This window comes from Xenopus laevis, chromosome 8S (genome assembly GCF_017654675.1).
Source record: "Xenopus laevis strain J_2021 chromosome 8S, Xenopus_laevis_v10.1, whole genome shotgun sequence".
Taxonomy (NCBI): Eukaryota; Metazoa; Chordata; class Amphibia; order Anura; family Pipidae; genus Xenopus; species Xenopus laevis.
In genome coordinates this window covers 137,131-157,749 of record NC_054386.1, presented here as the reverse complement: position 1 = coordinate 157,749, position 20,619 = coordinate 137,131, and the positions used below count along the sequence as shown (strand labels likewise).

Here is a 20,619-nt window from a genome sequence, read left to right as displayed (position 1 = left end):
ACATGCTCCCAAACCTAATATTCCTCCCACTCCTCCGGCTAGTGTTGTGTTCTTCCTGGCTCTCTGTGAGTTTGCCGAAAAGAACCTTCTGACTAGTAGATGGGCAGCAGGAATGATAGAAAGGTCAGCCAACGGGCTCCAACTTGCACCATGCCAGTGTTTTACCCTCGGCACCCATTAGTCTGTTGTTGAAGATAAATTTGCCCCGCTGAAGACTGGCACCCAAAGTCCATGTTCTTGTATTCTGATTTGTCATGTCATGGGAAGAGTCACGTGGTCTGTATTGTATAGAACGTAGAGCCTCTAGATCTAGAACATCTCCCCGTGGCCTCTCTAGCCAAACGACTTCAGTCATATCACCTTCAAGTCAACCAATTAGAAAGTGGAATTAGGATACAAAATGTCTTTCTGGATAAGACGATGAAGAGTGCCAAGTGATGTGAGATACAAGTCTTTGCCCTGATGATGATGATGCGCAGATGAATGGCCCTTGCGCAAATGATCTGTAGCCAGCTTGGCACAGTTTAGGGCATCCAAAAGATTATCATATTGGTGCTGCCCTAGGGATTACCCACCACTATCCTAATCAACAATACAGTCTATGCACGGGTACTGATTGATTGGGAGACAGGTCAAACTACCTTCCCAGCAGGCCCGGACAGGCAATCTGTGGGTTCTGGCAAATGCCAGAGGGGCCGCTGTAAGATGCCATAGACACTCACTATGTAGTTGGCTGGTGGGGGGGGGGTCTGTTTGGGCCTTTGTGTGGCCTGTTGGGGCCTCTGGGTACCTGAAATGCCAGGGCCTATTTTGATTCTCAGTCCAGACCTGCTTCCCAGTCAGCTCCACCCCTGGGTTTTGCCTGGCTACAAGTGTCTGACTGAGGGCCGGGGGGTTTAAAAGAAAAAGAGACATTTACACACACGCGCACATACATTTGATATATTTTATAGCACATCTCCCATATAGCGCAGCTCCCATTATCACATAGAAACCCTTATTCATAACACACGCCATCTTCTGCTTCCAAGGCCTCCTCGTATGGCAGCTGTGAGCATGATCACTACATTAAGCAACACCTTTGCTTCGGGCCCAGATGTACTGGATCACTTCCATACAGGCCCAGTATTTGCTTTCAGATGGAACCAGAGACACGGCTATCAGAGGGTCCCATGATGCCCTTTTAGCAAGTGAGAAAATAGAGGGCTCCTGAAGTGAACTCACAGCACAAATCTACGGACTGCTCCCATTGACATCTTATAGTCACAAAGGAATCTTTTTCCCTCCCTCTCGGGCAAATTGAATATGGGGTTTGGCCCACTAGCATTTAGCTTTCACTTAGACACCTTTTCCTTGTTATGTTACTATGTACCTGTCCTACCAGGAAGCAGCAGTGAGTGAGATCTCTTCAGGATCCTCTAGATGTGCTGGAAGCCTAAAGGTTGGTCTTGCACACTTCTGCTGGTTCTTTCCTTCTCTGAAGAAAAGATGTTGCTGCTTTGTAGATTTATTTAGGAAATGAACGCATTCTAACACCGGGTGGATAATCGTGCCCCAGTTTACTAAGGCAAGCCTTGTGGGGCTCATTTACTCTAAGTACAGACACATAAGAAATGTATGTATGTATGTATATTTTTATTTGTATAGCGCTCCTTGAGGGCAAAGCACCATACAACAAAACAATAAATTAGTAGTAACATTGAAGTAAAAAGTTACAATAGGTGCATTATTAGAACATTATTCACATAAATATAAAATATAATTACTATATAGATTAAGTGCTTAGTGTCAAGGAAACAAAAGGCTAGAGGACCCTAACCCATAGAGCTTACAGTCTAAATGGGAGGGTAACATACAGACACAATTCAGAGGGGTATTAAGGTGCTGTGAGTTACAGTTTGTTACACTGTTCTATAAGTGCCAGTTCAGGTGTTATCCAGGTGCTCCCAGAGGTAGTCTTTGAGTTTTGTTTTAAAAACACTGAAGGAGGATTCTCTCCTGAGAGATTCAGGAATGACATTCCAAATATAAGGAGTCGCAAGAGAGAAGGGTTTGATACGGGAAACAGCAGTAGTAGTGGGGGGTACAAGCAAGCGGTTGCTCTGAGAGGAGCGGAGGTTTCGGTCAGGAACATATAGAGAGACAAGAGATGAGATGTAGTGAGGTGCAGAGGAATGAAGGGAAGGTTATGAGGAGGAGGAGTTTATAAGTTATTCTTTGTTTTATAGGAAGCCATGATAAGGACTTCAGCAGCGGAGGGGCCTGTACCTTTTGGATGAGAGGAGGAGAATTCTGGCAGCAGTGTTTAATACAGACTGTAGAGGGGAGAGATGGCAGTTAGGTAGGCCAGTTAGTAGAAGGTTACAGTAATCTAGTTGGGATAGGATGAGAGCATGCATGAGCGTCTTGGATGTATCAGGTGAAAGGAAGGGACAGATTTTGGCAATATTGTGTAAGAAAAAGGGACAGGTTTTGACAGTGGTGTTAATATGATCAGAGAAGGAGAGAGAGGAGTCAAAGATTCCCCCCAGACAGTGAGCTGAGTTGACAGGATTAATGAGCCAATATTGTCAGATGACTGAGAGAAAGCAATCAGAGCAGAGCCTGCTGCTAAGTGTTTTATTTTATTTACTTTATTAGACAGTGTAAGAACACTTAGCAGCAAGCTCTGCTCTGATTGCTTTCTCTCAGTCATCTGACAATATTGGTTAAAGTTTCACACCTGGAGCGGGGGAGTCTACTGAGATTGAGAGCACCAGCTACCATTCCCCAGTCACACATTCTTTGTGCAGGATTAATGAGCCATCAATAGAGATAGTAAATAGGGGAGTAGGACCAGGCTTAGGGGGAAAGATGATAAGTTCAGTGTTAGGTTGAGTTTGAGGTGGCGCTGGTTCATCCAATTTGAGATAACCAGGAGGCAGTTAGAGATCTGAGCCTCTGTTTCAGCTGTTAATGAAGGGGTGGATAAATATATTTGGGTACATCAGCATACAGATGATAATTAAAGCCAAATGATCGGATGAGATCTCCCAAAGACAGAGAGTACAGGGAGAACAACAGCGGACCAAGTACAAAGCCTTGCGGCACCCCCACATTAAGCGGAACTGGAGATCAGGTTTTGTTATCCTAGAGAGAGGTAAGAAAAGAGCCAAGTGAATAGAGAATCTGCATCAGGAGAGAGTGGTCAACTGTATCAAATGCAGATGATAAGGATGGAGAAGTGACCTTTGGCTTTGACACCTGAAGATCATTTGTAACTCTGCACAAAGCAGTCTCAGTAGAGTGACCAGGCCGGAAACCAGATTGTAGAGGGTCCAACAGATCATGGGTGTGTAGAAAGTTAGTAGTAATAGGGAAGAACACAATACGCTCTAGGAGTTTAGTCACGAGTGGTAGAAGGGAGACAGGAGGGTAATTTGATAGACAGGATGGGTGGCCTTTTTAAGAATAGGCTTTATACAGGCTTGTTTGAAAGGAGAAGGGAAGGTTCCAGAAGCTAGAAAAGAATTGAAGATGTGAGTAAGTAGTGGGGTAAGCTCTGCAACACAGTGTTTGAGTAGAGAAGAGGGCATAGGGTCAAGAGGGCAAGTTGTGAGTGGGAAGGACAAGAGAAGCTTAGAGACTTCAGACATTGTTACAGGAGGGCAGGAATTAAGACATGCAGAAGGGGCTTGGGAAGGAGGAGCTGGTTTACATTAGTAGAGGTAGAGATCGGATGGTCTACTTTGTCTTTAAAGAAATCAGCAAAGTCCTGAGGAGAGTGTGTCAGGTTGACCGATAGTGTTGATGAGGGATTGAGAAGAGTATTGAATTGAGAAAACAGGCGTTGTGGGTTGGATTTGTGATTGTTTATAAGGGTACTGTAGTAATGCAAATAAAAATTCCCTCTGGAGAATAGCAAAAAGTTTAGTGTTGTTTTATTATTATTTTTATTGCACACCATGTTTCGGTTCGAGTGATCCTTCCTCAGGTGCTTATTTTACACTGCATCTAACCCAAAACCATTTATAAAACCCTTAAAGGGGTGGTTTATCTTCAAACAACTAGTTGGTTTCGGATGGATCACCAGAAATAACGACTTTTTCCACTGACTTTGTATTTTCTATGTGTGACTGTTTTTCTAATATTGAAGTGTAAAGTGTCATTTTTCACCTTCTGAAGCAGCCCTGGGAAGGGGGGGGTCGCCGACCCTGTAAATTGTTCTAAATTGATTCATTTAGTTGATACATTTGTTATCTTTGTCCCTGCTGAGCAGAATCTCTGGGTTTCGTTACAGGCAGCTGTTAGAATTGATACAATATTTACTAATACTCCAGAGATGCTGCTGAGAAATGGATCAACTCAACGTTGCAAAACTGTAACAGTTCAGAATCTGCACCTGAATTACTGAGCTGTCAGACTCAAACACCAGAGACACGAACATTCAACTTTAAATTTAGATTTTGGAAAAACTGTAAAAAATTAATAATGGAAAGTAATTGAAAAAAGTCTTTATTTCTGGGGAACAATCTAAAGACAACTGAACTGAAAAAAGTGTTTGGAAGGTGAACAACCCCTTTAACACCAACAAGCATGTCAGCTCCATCATGTGGCCAAACATATAGGGATATGTGTAGAAGTGCATAGAAGTGGTTCAGCGCATCTGCAATGGAGGCGTCACTGTCACAGGCAGATGGTGTTGACCTGTAGTTTGTGATCCACTGGATGCCCTGCCACATGCGCCGTGTGTCACCATTCTCCTGGAAGAAACTGTGTATTCTCTGAGTTTATGCGCATTTAGCTACTCTGATGGAACAGGAAAGTTTCTCTCTCACTGTTCTCAGGGCAACTTTGTCACCTTCTCTGAAAGCAGAGTCTCGGGCCCTCAGTAACCCACGTACCTCTCCAGTGAACCACGGCTTCTGGTTGATGCGTGTAGTGATGCACTTGGAGACAGTGACATCATCAATGCACTTTGTGATGTAGCTGATTACAGATGACGTATACTCATCCAAGCTGATGTAGTCGCTGTAGGTTGCAGCCTCCCTAAACATGTTCCAGTCAGTGCACTCAAAACAGTCGTGAAGAGCAGTCGTGGCTCCTGCTGGCCATGTTTTCACCTGCTTCAGAACCGGTTTAGAGTGCCTGACGAGTGGTCTGTATGCTGGAATTAGCATAACAGAGCTGTGGTCTGAGTATCTGAAGTGTGGGCAGGGCTCTTCCCGTTATGCACTGGAAATGTTTGTGTAAACCTGATCCAGCGTGTTTGGCCCTCTCGTAGCAAATTCCACATGCTGATGGAATTTAGGGAGCACCGACCTGAGATTCGCATGGTTAAAATCTCCAACGATGATAATCAGTCCATCTGGGTGAGTGTTTTGTATGTCCGTGATAGCGCTGTACAGCTCCCAGAGCGCATCTTTGGTGTTCGCGCTGGGAGGAATGTAAATGCCAATCATATGAATGGAGACAATCTCACGGGGTAAATAAAAGGGTCTGCACTTCACAACAACAAACTCCACCAGCGCTGAGCAGTGACTGGACACACAGAGTTGATGTAAACACACAGACCACCACCGCGATTCTTACCGCTCAGAGCAGCGACTCTGTCAGCTCGAACAGTGACGAGCCCATCCAGCTGAATGGCGGCATCCGGGACTCTTTCGATGAACTGGAGTTAGTTTTTAGCCTAGCCTGGACTCCTGCTCACTTTCCGCGCTTTCACATCCTCGTACACTGTTTCCGAGTGCTTCTCCTCCCGCCATTGGCCCCAAGCGAGACCGTGGTCAGAAGATCCGGCTCACGTAGTAGGCCGAGATCACGTAGTGTGTGCAATAAGCCATCCTTTATCATAAGATATGCATGATGGCTGTACCGAAGGAGTGTCTGGCGATTATAGACCTGGACTTAGTTGTTCTGACGTCCATAGCTTCACAAAAAGCAAGGTAAAAAAGCACAAAAACCACAAAAAAACCACAGAAAGCACCTTGTGATCTGGAGAGGCCGATGTAATCTACTGTCACGCCGCCATCTGGTCCGCCACTAGGCCCACAGTCTCCCCCGAGGTGCCCCATGTCAACAGGCCAGCATTCTCCCTGTAGCTCAGGCCCCAGCTCGGTCCCGGGTACCTCAACTACTCGAGTCCCCTGCCTCTTTCAAGGATTTCGGCCCCGTTTTGTTCTCTGGCTCTGTGTGTGCTAGAGAGCCAGTTTTTCCTCCTTTAGGCAGCGGATGTCCCTTTTAGGCAGTGTCGGACTGGCCCACCGGGATACCAGGAAAGCTCCCGGTGGGCCCAGGTATCAGTGGGTCCTTCTGCTCACCCAATTATTTGCCTTGTATGTCTATGCCACAGCCATTCCCTCATTTCTAAGAGAGAAGAGAGGGAATGGAGGGAAGAATGGATGATAATATGTAAGGAGAAGTGATTAAAATAATAAAGAAAGAAGAAAAGTGAATAAAGAAAAAAAAAGGAAAAATAATTTGGAGAGTGGGCCCGCACTCAAAGGTTTTCTGGTGGGCCCCAGGCATCCCAGTCCGACTCTGCTTTTAGGCTACTGGTGTGGGAGATGTAGCGGCAGTTCACGCGCCGCTAATTCCCGGCCAGTTCCGGGCGTACGGAGGGGGCGGGGGGCCCGGCTGCCCGGCTGCACGTCCAGCGCCAGGGCCCGCCCCCCTCTAGTTACGTTTCTGGTTCAATGTAATGCATGAATATGTTAGCATAACTAGGAGCGAGGTTGCTTCACATCACTATCCCCTGTGTTTGAATACAATGTTCAGTATCAAACCGAAAATAGCTTTTCTTAAGAACTAATGACAGTAATTCAATCAGAAAGTAAATCATATTATGTGGCATGTTTGTGGACAAAAGTGCTTCTTCAATATAATGAATACCCTCGTCATGTGGGATGGACATGTACAGTGATTGAACATCTGTACTACACAATATCCGATCCCACTAATGTGACGTCAGATAACCAACTTAAAAAAATCATTCTGATATGTTTTTTTACAATATCCTGCAAAAATGCATCTACAAACTGAGAAAGGGGTTGTAAAATAGATCCCATACCAGAGACATTTGTTTTTCCGGGGGGATTGTCAAGACATTTGACATTTTTGGGCAACAAGTATAATACTGGAATACAGGGATGTTCAGTAATCAGGAAATCCCTATTATTCTTACATATAATACCTGATTCAAAAGCACGGTGTATAATTTTGTCAATATATTTCTTTATGTCCCAAGTGGGATCCCTTTCAAGTTTCAGGTTTGCCTCATTAACATAGTCACTGCGATTAAGAATTACAATCCCACTTACCTTGTCATCTTTTTTAACTACAATATCAGAATTCTTTTCTAAAGAAAGCACTTATAGGAAATGCATGTGACAGGGCTGAGTGCAAAGTCACTGCATATAATAGCAATGGGTGTGGCCCTGCTGGCTGCACTTCAGACGTGTCCCTGGTTTTCCAGATTATCTGGTGGCCAAACACAGAGCACCAGTTTGCCTTGTGCTGGTATTATGTATAGGCCTTACTTCCCCAACAAATAAGAGATATGGGGAGCACTACTTACACTCTTCAGGTGTTGTTGCATATGGTGGTGCTATTCCTTAGACGTACGGCCATGTCCACATTCAACAATCTATTCACAGGAAGGACAAACACTTCACCACTTCTTGCTGTGCAAATAATTCTTTATTTTAGCCAGTTTTACCACTCCAAGTACAGAACAACGTTTCAGGGGTTTGCACCTCTCTTTATCGACGAAACGTTGTTCTGTACTTGTGTAGTGGTAAAACTGGCTAAAGTAAAGAATTATTTGCACAGCAAGAAGTGGTGAAGTGCTTGTCTTTTCCTGTGAGTAGATTCTTACTTCCCCAACCCCATTCTGTGAGTGCAAGCGTCACATCTGTTTTTGCACCTTGTTCCTCTGTTTCGAATGAATCCTGAATGGAGCACAAATACTGATGTCTGTAAGGAATCAGGCCCAGAGAAATCAGTGTCTCGTAAGAATAAAGTGGAATGACTAAGGCTGGGGCAGGCAGGTGGCATTGTATTGTTGCCAGAAGCTGTAGCTGAGCTTCATGTGGTTTTTAATACCACCCCATACCCCCCCTTAAACTAAAGGGGCCCTATACTTTTAAAAATGGGCGTTGGTTGGACAATTCCTCTCCCTTAAAAGCCACATACTGGCGGGCGAGGATAGATCCTTTTCACTGAAACCAAGGTTCAACAGACACTGATTACACTGAATGCTACTATGCAGTAAGACTTTTTCTACTATGGCCGAAAGGCAAACAAGTTAGGGACCGCCATGTGGGGTTTACCTTGACGTGGTATGGTGGCTTTTCAACTTTATGATCATACCTTTGTAACTAAAAACCCCTGTTTTGTAAACTTACTTTTGAGACAGGGGACCAGGGAATGTGCATTAAAACTAGCACTTCCATTATACTTAAATATTCTATTACTTAGCCTTTAGAGTGCTTCCACACCCCCATTTTGTAGACTGTAGGTATACATAAGGTGTCACTGTATATTTCTTTGCCTTTATTGCCCCAAGCTGAGCAGATGATTCAGTGCATAACCTGGCTCACTCAACTGTGTCCTTTATAATAAGCCTGGAAAATGCTCAGTATTTGGACACCTGGATGTGTGTCCTGCTGTGTTCATCACCATGTAAATACTGCTGTTTGCTCTGCTTACTCGCAAAGCTTCTGCTACTTTACTTACACTTTCTAATCAATCCACCATCTTTAGCTGCCCTCACTTGTGCCAAAGACTCTGCCCAGTAAAGCACACCTTTTCACTGGCTTGGGCATAGTGCAACCAGCCAGTAACTACCTGCACTTTCTCCCTCCCTGGTGACACCACTCAATTGTTCATATGTTTTTATTACTGAGTAATTGTGTTACCCTAATCCAAATACACACGCCTGTTTTAGAGCAGTTTCCACTTTACTCCACCTAAAAAGGACACATACCCAGAAACCAGGTCTTGCACCTACAGTTTCTCACCTCTCTCTGAGCAGTGGCTACTCCCAAAAAGAACAGAGCTTTTCATTGTGTACTCAGGATAGCTACAATAGACTTAACTACCCCACTGTCTGAGCAGTAGCTCTTCAGGTTGGGAAAGTCCCATTCATCTGAACAGGACAGGTACCCAGGACTTGCAACATGTCACACTACGAGCAAAGGTTATTGAATAAATGAACAAGGAAGGACAGGACACCAAGTTTCCATTTTGTAACATGTTATGATTTTTGCCAAATATAGGAATGAATATGTTGCTTCAGAGATCCTCAGAGGGGTGGACAATGCAGAGAGCAGAATATTATCAGAGAGGAAAGAATCAAAACATAGATAGAAAGTGGTGACACAATGAAAACTGTAATAACGGCAACATCAAGTAAAAAATCTGCTACAATGTCTGCTCCTCCGTTCCTCTACTCCACTCCTGCATTTGATCCAACGGGCATTCTCCACTCCCATTTCTATTACTCTAATAAATTAATTCAATAAATTAGTTATGGGTAAAGGGATTTCAGTTTAACTAACATGATATAGTGTTCTCTGCCAGTCCCCTGATATTGGGAAAGAGCTGGCATGAGGGGGTGAGAGTTCTATCCAGCTCAGGTTATACACATTATTATATAGTGTTCTCTGCCAGACCATTGGTATTGGGAAAAGAGCTGGCATAAGAGTTCTATCCAGCTCAGGATATACATATCATGTTATAGTTTTCTCTGCCAGTCTCTGGGCACAGGGCAAATAGGTGGCAGTGAAGAATGGGGTCAAGACATAGACATTAATGACATTAATGACGGTGAAAGTGTGCAGCTTCATTTCTCAGACATAATTTTTGAATTGCCAATAGAGCAATACGGTCGTGCCAACATCAGGATACCAAAGAGCACAAGGCTTGAGAAGTTAAACTGGGATTACATTGAAAAACAACATGGAATCATTATCAATCCCCTATTCCTACCAGCTTGTGTTATAACCTCTACCCCCTCAAAATTCTTCCTCCCTTTCCAGATCCCCCTATCTTAAATTACATGGATTCCTTTTGCTGCCCCCTGTCATTTCACCCCTTTTTCCTACTAGCAGAGTTCTCTTGTACCAGACCCCCCAACCAGTCCCCTGTAAGGTCCCCCTTCTGTCTGCTATCTCCCCCCCCAACTGATTTCCCCACCCTCTTCATCTCCTCACTGCTCATCCTCCCCAAAAACATCATTCTGTTTGCGTTTCATGTTCTCAAAGTCAAAGTCTGTTCCAGTCATCCTCTTGTAGATGTCCTTGATGTCATTGCACGTGGTCTCAAAGTGTGTGGTGGCATCATAGGAGCGGGAGCAGAAAATCTAGGAGGTAGAGGAAACAGTTAACTTTCCTTTAGCAACAGAACTGTCTGCTCTGCGTTCATTACAGCACTTTCGGTGGAACAAAAGAAGGGGAAATAAGAGGGTCTATCTAGTAACAAAGGAACAGCTGGGCCCAATCCCGGCCCAATAAGAGACTTACTTGGCTTTCTGTCCCATCCTCGGTGGATTCATACAGATCACTGATGGCCATAAATCTACAAAAAGAAACATTGCATGAAACTCCCTGCACAGAGGCCAGTTCTGTTAGCATGATCCATTCATTCACCTTAGAGGCATCAGGTCCAACACTGATGATCAGTGGATCTGCACTGTCCCATTGCGTGTATGGCTACATGGGCACACAAAAGGGTTAAACAAACCCCTGACTTTGTCTGATTTATTTTACTCACTTCTGTTCAATGGGCTCCAAAAGTTCCAGTGCTGGTTCAATCTCTTTCTCTGGCTCTGCAGTCTCCACCGTGGTGCTGACAATAGCAATGTACTTGCCCTGAGCTGCCACATTGTGTGCGTAGGAGATCATGCACACGTAAATATCTGCAAGAATAAACACTTACAATCACAATTCTCAACCCCTCACTGCAGATTTTCCTGCCATCTACCCATGCCTCCGGTGCCTTAAAGGAAAACTATACCCCCCAAACAATGTAGGTCTCTATTAAAAGATACTGAGTAAAACAGCTCATGTGTAAAACCCTGCTTCATGTAAATGAACCATTATCATAATAATATACTTTTTTAGTAGTATGTGCCATTGGGTAATCATAAATAGAGATCGTAAGATTCACTGTGCACACATACAAACCACATGTCAGGTCACATGAGCCAATTAACAGACAGAGTTCTGCCTTTTGCTTCCTCACTTCTTCCTGTTAAAGTTAGTGTTGCAGTATTTCTGGTCAGGTGATCTCTGAGGCAGCACAGATACAGTCACGAAATGGTGGTTCAAGGCAAGAGATGTAAAAGGGCAATATTTATGTAAATGTATATTCCAGTTTGGTAAGATTCTTTAATATGTCATTCAATTTGATATAAACTATCTGTTGCTTAAGTATTTATTTTGGGGGTATAGTTTTCCTTTAAAAAACCCATAGTGTGCCATGTCAAGCCACTACCACCCAGATTCATCTCTCCAGTACTACTTCATTCTGATCCGCCAGTTTCTCCTGTCTCTCCTTAGCTCCATTTGACTCCTCTACCCTTTGTCTCACCTGATTTTCTGTTGACCTGGTTTTGGGGGATGATAATTTGGCAGGAGTTTGCATCATTTGTATTCTTAATGGGATGGTTCAAGATGCAGATGACGCGGATGACCTGGCCTGCCTTGTGCACTCGATCAGGAACATAACTGGGGTCACAGATCAGCTGCTTGCATCGTGCCACCTTTACATGAAACAAAGACACAGGCTTATAAAGATGGCTTCCACCAAATACTTACAAAGATGGCTTCCTTCCTCCAATAGTCATGGGGAATGTATCCAAAATGAAAGTGGCCTCCTTTCCATCATTCCTGTCATGCATGCAGTCACAAAATCCTAAAATCCAAGTCAGAAAAAGTAGAGCAAGATGGAGACAGCAGGGCAAGACAGACACAGTAGAGCAAGATGGAGACAGTAGGACAAGATGGAGACAGTAGGACAAGATGAAGGCAGCGTGATAAGATGGAGACAGCAGGACAAGATGGAAGCAAGATGCCGACAGTAGAGCAAAATGGTGATGGTATTGCAAGATGACAACAGCAAAACAAATGGCAACAAGGGCAAGATAGAGATATTGTGGCAAAGTCAATGCAGCAGGGCAGTAGAGCAAGGTGGTGAGAATGGGGAGTAGTTATATCTACCAGCACCCACTAACAGCCTTGACTGCAACAACCTCACTGGCTACTAGGAGAGACTGTGTTACTGGAATTGTGCTTGAAACTTACCTCTCCCTCAGACTTCACACCAACCACTGTTCCTTTCTCCATTACAATCTCATCCACAGATTTGTTCAGCATGTAGGTTCCTCCATATATTGCACTTAACCTATGACACAAAGAAATCAGGCCTTTCAGTGTACTCTCCATAATGCAACCACTTAACCCTAGCACTGATTAAAGAAATGCCATGCGTCTTCCTTGTCCTTGCCAGTCAGTCACTGTTCAATGGCAATAAAATAATGAGAATGGCTATATACATACCTGGCAAAGCCCTGGGGCAGCTCCCCTAGCCCGTACAGAGGGTACAAGTATGGACTCTTGCCATATCTTGCCAAAGACTCGCTGTAAAGCTTAATGCGATTGATAGTTTCTAGGCAGGGTTGGTCCAAATAGCTGAAATTAGGGACAAAATAGCTTGTTAGATGACATTTAATTCTGAGTATGAGTAGAATTAACCTGGTGTGTGCCCAATCCCTACTGAAGCCACTATTATCCTGCCCCAGCTTACTCATCAGTTCGGTAGAGTGCCAGGGCGTGGCCAGTGAAGTCAATGACATCCTGTCCCAAATCAAACTTCTTGTATACATCACGCATGTTTGTGTCCATTGGGTCCACCCCTTCAAATGTCTTGGGATCATTCTCATCAAAATTGGCTACAAATACCAAGAATTTACGGAACCGTCGCTTCTCAAACATCCCCATGAGATCTGGGTTAAAGTTACAGAAAAGACCAAAGTTAGGAAAAAAGGACCAGCTTGGATGATGATAATGGCCCCATATCTTATTATTGCGTAGGCCCAACCACCATTTTGGAAACCTAGGAAACTGCCTTTGTACAACACTGAGCACAAGTCAGATTCTTCTTCTAGGCCCATATTTAACCCCTAGAAATCTGCCATTGCCTAACCGAGCACCAAATGTAATCATGTCTAAGCCCAGCCACCATCTTGAAACTGTAGGACACTCACTAGATGCAAGTGCTTCTGTCTCTGTAGATGGCACCTTGTAGATTTTTCCACCTTTATATACAAAGCTTCCTTCTATAACCTTGAAGTCCAGGTAACGGGTAACTTCTGTGTAAAGCAGCATTTTCACAAGCTGACCTGAAAAAGAGAGAGGGCTCCCCTACATTCACTGTGCACAAAGATACCAGTCTGTCATGATGGAAGTGACTCCCCAGGAGGATCGTGTGTTTGCCGATGTGTTTACAATCAAGGCCCTTCAGGCACACACAGACGCATTCCCAACCTCTGCACACAAGCTTACCATTAGCCATGAGGAATTTAGGGATCAGATCCACATTCCAGTCTCGTCCCCTCCCCATGCTCTCTGGGGGGCCGTCAGCCATGTCAAATCGTTTATAGAGCTGTTAATGGAAAAGCCAGGCACAGTGTAAGGGAGATGTTGGTAAAGATCAGTAAAGGTACAACTAAGGTGGAATGGGAACCTTCTGTCTAAGCTCAAGGAAACAAAATATCACTTAAAGAAATAAAAGTCTCCACCCCCCCCCCCCCAACTGTGTGAGTTGTCATTAGGCTGTGCATCCCCAAACTGCTGTCACCATTGGCCTTGCAACATACATATAGGAGTGAAATGCATTGGCCTCGGGGAACAGAAATGGACCTTAGGTGGAAGATGTCCAAGGCAAAACGTAGTTGGCATTAAGGAATTGTCCTCACCAAAGACAGTATCTCATCTGGCATACCTATTGCCACAAGAAATGTCAGCTCATAGGACTAAGGCCCCATGGTGGAGCAGTATCTGTTTGTTCCCTTTGGTCATTAGTTGGCCTTCAGTATATTTACAGGAGTTCGAAAGCAAACTGATACCAGAATAAGAACCTGAGAGGGAGGAGGATCCAACTGGACACATTGAAGAGACTATTTCCTAGTAAGAAGGGGTAAATAATAAGTAAAGTCGCTCATTGGTGCAATGTTGCTGGGTAATAAGTCAAGATGACAGGAACATTTCTTCTGAATCATGGATATTGTAAAGTGTATGCGCTATTGATGGGAGTAACGATGCTGAGGGGAAGATAATTAGTGTAGGACAGAGGTGCCTTTATCAATGTGAGTTATATTTTAATGAAACACACACAAATTGTTGAGTAATGTGGTGAGAAGATTAAAGAGGTATTGTGGGTACAGCAGATACTATTGGAGCTACTGAAGAGAATATTTCCTATTAGTGTAGGGTAGACAATACCTCTTCCAGTGGAGTGATGGATGAACTCTCTCCTCCATAGTACGGGTTCCGGTCCATATGAAGAACTTTCTTCCCATTCACTGACATGATGCCAGACAGGATACATTCCTGTGAAAATGCAGATAATTAGGACGTGCCTGTAGCCTTTAGCCATGTCATTAGCCCCCTGTACCCCTGCGAGCACCCCTAACACCTACAGGCATTCCTATACTCCAATGTTGCTTTCCACAAGTCATATCTGTGCCCCACTGTATCCATGCACAACCCCCACTACATCTACATTCCACTTAAACTCAAGCAAGTGCCCCCAGCCTCCATTGTACCCCAGAGACCCCCCTGAAGTTCATACAGATTACCGAGTGCTAGGAATAGGAGGAGGGAGCAAGGCCTGAGTCCTATTTATACAGGCAGTGTACAGCCTTATATACAATATATACCCTAAAACTAAAGGGGTCCCCTCAGTCTCCCCAACAGGTGAGCAAAGAGGTAGCCACTATGCACAAAGTGACATGTCTCTGTATTCATGAAACAACACGGATTGGTGTCCCTGTGTGTCTATGTAGATATATTGAATCCTTATTTAACCCAAACTATAGGTGGAGGTCTGACCAAGTCAGATGAAAAAGTATTAATATAGTTTGAGAAAAAAGAAACCCCACCAAATAGAAGTTTCTATACCTATACCAAGTCAAATTGAACCGCAAATTGCAAAATCAGGCTAATTAATGATAATAATAATTCATTAATAAAAGTGCTAGTTATTAAGTTAAGTAAAGTGCTAGTGCAGATAAATAAAATGAAATTAATCAGTACCAAAGACTGATAACAAAATTAATTATTTCTGAGACCAATGGGTATATTACCCCACCAATAAATTCCAGTAATACCCCTTAGTAAATAAATTCATTAATTAATTCATATAGAATGTGATTACACCAGGTAAGTATAATAAATTAGTATAAGTTACAACAATAAAGTGCGGTGCAATAAATAGGTTAAAAAATGAGACTTGGTAATTAATTAGATGGTTAAAAAGGAATTGGTAAAAGGATGGCCAAAATTCAAATGGGTTAAAAGGTTATTCGGTCTTATTCCAAGATTAGAGTTGTAAGAAATTGGAAAATATAGTGGGTGGAGTTGTCCCAAAAACTAACTGCCTATTTTGTTTCTAAAGCCTGGGACACCACAAAGTCAAGGCAGGACAGGGTAACCGGAGCTGTGGCCTTGTAATTAAATTGCCCTACCACTTAAAAGAGGCTAAATAGCCCTAAAAAACCACAAACTCACGGCCCCTTAGAATGGAAGGAAGATAGAAGAGGTGGTATAGTAAAGAGTTTAGACCAAAATTCCTGCCCCCATAAAGATATCCAGTATATTCCCCTAATGGAATTGTTGTTCAGAATCAATTTCGTTAGAATAAGGAGATCAATTTTCAAAGGAACGCCGACGCGCGTTTCGCTTAGAAGCTTTGTCAAGGCGAAAATGATTGGGTCCGTGTAGTATGCGTCTAGAAATAGACTTCCGCATTGGCGTCACTGTGCTCACTTCTCGCGAGATCTTGGTCATAGTGGACGCGTCGATCATGAACTGCGTCTTCGCCTCCCATGAATTGCGTCTCCGCCTCCCCACTATCACGTCAACAAGACCTACCAACACCAATGATAATGCCCACAGGTGCATCTTTATGGGCTTACCCAAACGGACCCATTTTATCCTGAACTTATATAAATGAATTTTATTAATAATATGAATTAACCATTTGGCGATTTTATATATTTATTTATTAAACGAAGATCAGAATAAAAAATGTCTATTTTTTAAAAAAATGTTTATTTGTAAATACTATATATAAAATTGATAAACACCTAATAGAGAGGTAGTCTGGCCGTATATAAACGCTAAATAAATAAATTTATATATAGTAATTGAAAATTAAAAGGAGAAGAAACTTTTTAATTAGAGACAAAAATTAGATAAAAGCAGTGTAGAGATAATAAAATTCATTTATATAAGTTCAGGATAAAATGGGTCCGTTTGGGTAAGCCCATAAAGATGCACCTGTGGGCATTATCATTGGTGTTGGTAGGTCTTGTTGACGTGATAGTGGGGAGGCGGAGACGCAATTCATGGGAGGCGAAGACGCAGTTCATGATCGACGCGTCCACTATGACCAAGATCTCGCGAGAAGTGAGCACAGTGACGCCAATGCGGAAGTCTATTTCTAGACGCATACTACACGGACCCAATCATTTTCGCCTTGACAAAGCTTCTAAGCGAAACGCGCGTCGGCGTTCCTTTGAAAATTGATCTCCTTATTCTAACGAAATTGATTCTGAACAACAATTCCATTAGGGGAATATACTGGATATCTTTATGGGGGCAGGAATTTTGGTCTAAACTCTTTACTATACCACCTCTTCTATCTTCCTTCCATTCTAAGGGGCCGTGAGTTTGTGGTTTTTTAGGGCTATTTAGCCTCTTTTAAGTGGTAGGGCAATTTAATTACAAGGCCACAGCTCCGGTTACCCTGTCCTGCCTTGACTTTGTGGTGTCCCAGGCTTTAGAAACAAAATAGGCAGTTAGTTTTTGGGACAACTCCACCCACTATATTTTCCAATTTCTTACAACTCTAATCTTGGAATAAGACCGAATAACCTTTTAACCCATTTTGAATTTTGGCCATCCTTTTACCAATTCCTTTTTAACCATCTAATTAATTACCAAGTCTCATTTTTTAACCTATTTATTGCACCGCACTTTATTGTTGTAACTTATACTAATTTATTATACTTACCTGGTGTAATCACATTCTATATGAATTAATTAATGAATTTATTTACTAAGGGGTATTACTGGAATTTATTGGTGGGGTAATATACCCATTGGTCTCAGAAATAATTAATTTTGTTATCAGTCTTTGGTACTGATTAATTTCATTTTATTTATCTGCACTAGCACTTTACTTAACTTAATAACTAGCACTTTTATTAATGAATTATTATTATCATTAATTAGCCTGATTTTGCAATTTGCGGTTCAATTTGACTTGGTATAGGTATAGAAACTTCTATTTGGTGGGGTTTCTTTTTTCTCAAACTATATTAATGTCTCTGTATTCATGTCAGTGCTCCCTATACTAGTCATTGCACCCCAGTACATGTCAGTGCCCCCTATACTCATATCATTGCACCCCAGTACATGTCAGTGCCCCCTATACTCATGTCATTGCACCCCAGTATATATCAGTGCCCCCTATACTCATGTCATTGCACCCCAGTACATGTCATTGCACCCAGTACATCAGTGCCCCCTATACTCATGTCATTGCGCCCTATACTCATGTCAGTGCACCCCAGTACATGTCATTGCCCCCCAGTACATGTCATTGGACCCCAGTAAATGTCATTGCCCCCCAATACATGTCATTGCCCCCTATACTCATGTCACTGCCCCACAGTACATGTCAGTGCACCTCAGTACATGTCATTGGACCCCAGTACATGTCAGTGCACCCCAGTGCATGTCATTGCACCCCTGTACATGTCAGTGCACCCCAGTACATGTCATTGCACCCCTGTACATGTCAGTACACACCAGTACATGTCATTGGACCCCAGTACATGTCAGTGCCCCCCAGTACATGTCATTGGACCCCCAGTACATGTCAGTGCACCCCAGTACATGTCATTGGACCCCCAGTACATGTCAGTGCCCCGCAGTACGTCAGTGCCCCCTATACTCATGTCATTGCCCCCCAGTACATGTCATTGCACCCCAGTACATGTCATTGGACCCCAGTACATGTCAGTGCCCCCCAGTACATGTCATTGCCCCCTATACTCATGTCAGTGCACCCCAGTACATGTCATTGCACCCCTGTACATGTCAGTGCACCCCAGTACATGTCATTGGACCCCAGTATGTCAGTGCACCCCAGTACATGTCAGTACACCCCAGTACGTCATTGGACCCCAGTACATGTCAGTGCCCCCCAGTACATGTCATTGGACCCCAAGTACATGTCAGTGCACCCCAGTACATGTCATTGGACCCCCAGTACATGTCAGTGCCCCGCAGTACGTCAGTGCCCCCTATACTCATGTCATTGCCCCCCAGTACATGTCATTGGACCCCAGTACATGTCAGTGCACCCCAGTACATGTCAGTGCACCCCAGTACATGTCATTGTCCCCTATACTCATGTCAGTGCACCCCAGTACATGTCATTGGACCCCAGTACGTAATTTCCCCCCAGTACATGTCAGTGCCCCCCAGTACATGTCATTGGACCCCAGTACATGTCAGTGTCCCCCAGTACATGTCATTGCCCCCTATACTCATGTCAGTGCACCCCAGTACATGTCATTGCACCCCTGTACATGTCAGTGCACCCCAGTACATGTCATTGGACCCCAGTACATGTCAGTGCCCCCCAGTACATGTCAGTGTCCCCCAGTACATGTCATTGGACCCCAGTACATGTCAGTGCCCCCCAGTACATGTCATTGGACCCCAGTACATGTCATTGCCCCCCAGTACATGTCAGTGCCCCCCAGTACATGTCATTGGACCCCAGTACATGTCATTGCCCCCTATACTCATCTCAGTGCACCCCAGTACATGTCATTGCACCCCTGTACATGTCAGTGCACCCCAGTACATGTCATTGGACCCCAGTACATGTCAGTGTCCCCCAGTACATGTCATTGGACCCCAGTACATGTCAGTGCCCCCCAGTACATGTCATTGGACCCCAGTACATGTCATTGCCCCCTATACTCATCTCAGTGCACCCCAGTACATGTCATTGCACCCCTGTACATGTCAGTGCACCCCAGTACATGTCAGTGCCCCCCAGTACATGTCATTGGACCCCAGTACATGTCAGTGCCCCCCAGTACATGTCATTGCCCGCTATACTCATGTCACTGCCCCCTATACTCATGTCATTGCCCCCCAGTACATGTGAGTGGCCACAGGCTGTGTCAGAGGGGCCCCGCCGGTATCAGTGTCCCAGTATGAAGGCCCCAGGCCAGTACAGTAACAATCATTGGCCAGTAGCCCAGTCAGTAGCCACATATAAGAGTAACACCGAGTCCTCAAGCGCCCGATGACTTGAGGCCGGGACAGGAGAGTGGAGGGTGGGGAGAGGACTCACCGTCAGGCCGGTACCGAGCACTATCACATCGTACTCCTCATCCATCGCGCCGGTGCGACACTTTAGTGCAGAGCTGGAAGCTGAGCTGGACCAAAGATGGAGGAAGAGCTACACCGCCCAGTCTCCCTCCGCGCCGCCAAATAGTCCCCTAACCCCCACCTACCCCACCCCCGCCGATACCGCCTGGAACGTCCCGGCCTGACGGGCACCTGCTCCTTCTTCATAACAAACAGTCCCCGCTCCAAAGCCCGGCGGCACCACAGAGGGATTTTACTGTAGAGGGTGTGACCTTAGTTGTGCGGCTGTGAAAATAGATCCTTCCGCGTCTGCATCTTCCCAACTACAGAGAAACCGGAGGGGCAGGATGGAGGGTGGGGCACTGCCTGTTCTCTGTCTAATTGCCCCGTTTCCATTATGGACTTCTGGCACTTTTCAACCCTTTTTACCCCTGTCTTTTAACTACCCTATTGCCCCTTCTCATTGGGAGTCCTGTCTATCTGCCCAATTACCCCTTCTTGTTGGGAGCCTTCTTTGTTATCTGCCCAATTACCCCTTCTCATTGGGGGTCCTGCCTGTTACCTGCCCAATGACCCCTATTCACTGGGAGTCCTGTCTATCTGCCCAATTACCCCTTCTCATTTGGAGCCATCTCTGTCCAATTGTCCTTTCTCATTGGGGGTCCTGCCTGTTACCTGCCCAACGACCCCTATTCACTGGGAGTCCTGTCTATCTTCCCAATTACCCCCAATAGTTACCTCCAAAGCTGCTGGAGGTGCCAAATAAGGGCTGTGATTGGCTATTGATAGCCCCTATGTGGACTGGCAGCTACAAGAGACTCTGTTTGGCAGTACACCTGGTTTTTATGCACCAAAACTTGCCTCCAAGCCAGAAATATAAAAAATAAGCCCCTGTTTTGAGGCCACTAGGAGCAACATCCAAGGGGTTGGGGATCACTGATTAGGTAGTGACAAAGCA

At 44.4% G+C, this 20,619-nt stretch overlaps 1 protein-coding gene across 1 annotated transcript; it reads right to left on the bottom strand.

Moving 5' to 3' along the window:
- Positions 1-9,220: 9,220 nt before the first annotated feature.
- On the bottom strand, positions 9,221-19,729 carry gdi1.S (GDP dissociation inhibitor 1 S homeolog). Its single transcript, NM_001094284.1, is given in 11 exon segments — positions 9,221-10,345; positions 10,506-10,560; positions 10,756-10,900; positions 11,575-11,746; positions 12,288-12,387; positions 12,543-12,674; positions 12,790-12,988; positions 13,250-13,384; positions 13,548-13,647; positions 14,487-14,594; positions 19,645-19,729. Coding segments are annotated over 11 exon segments (1,344 nt in total). The 5' UTR covers positions 19,690-19,729; the 3' UTR covers positions 9,221-10,192.
- Positions 19,730-20,619: the final 890 nt, after the last annotated feature.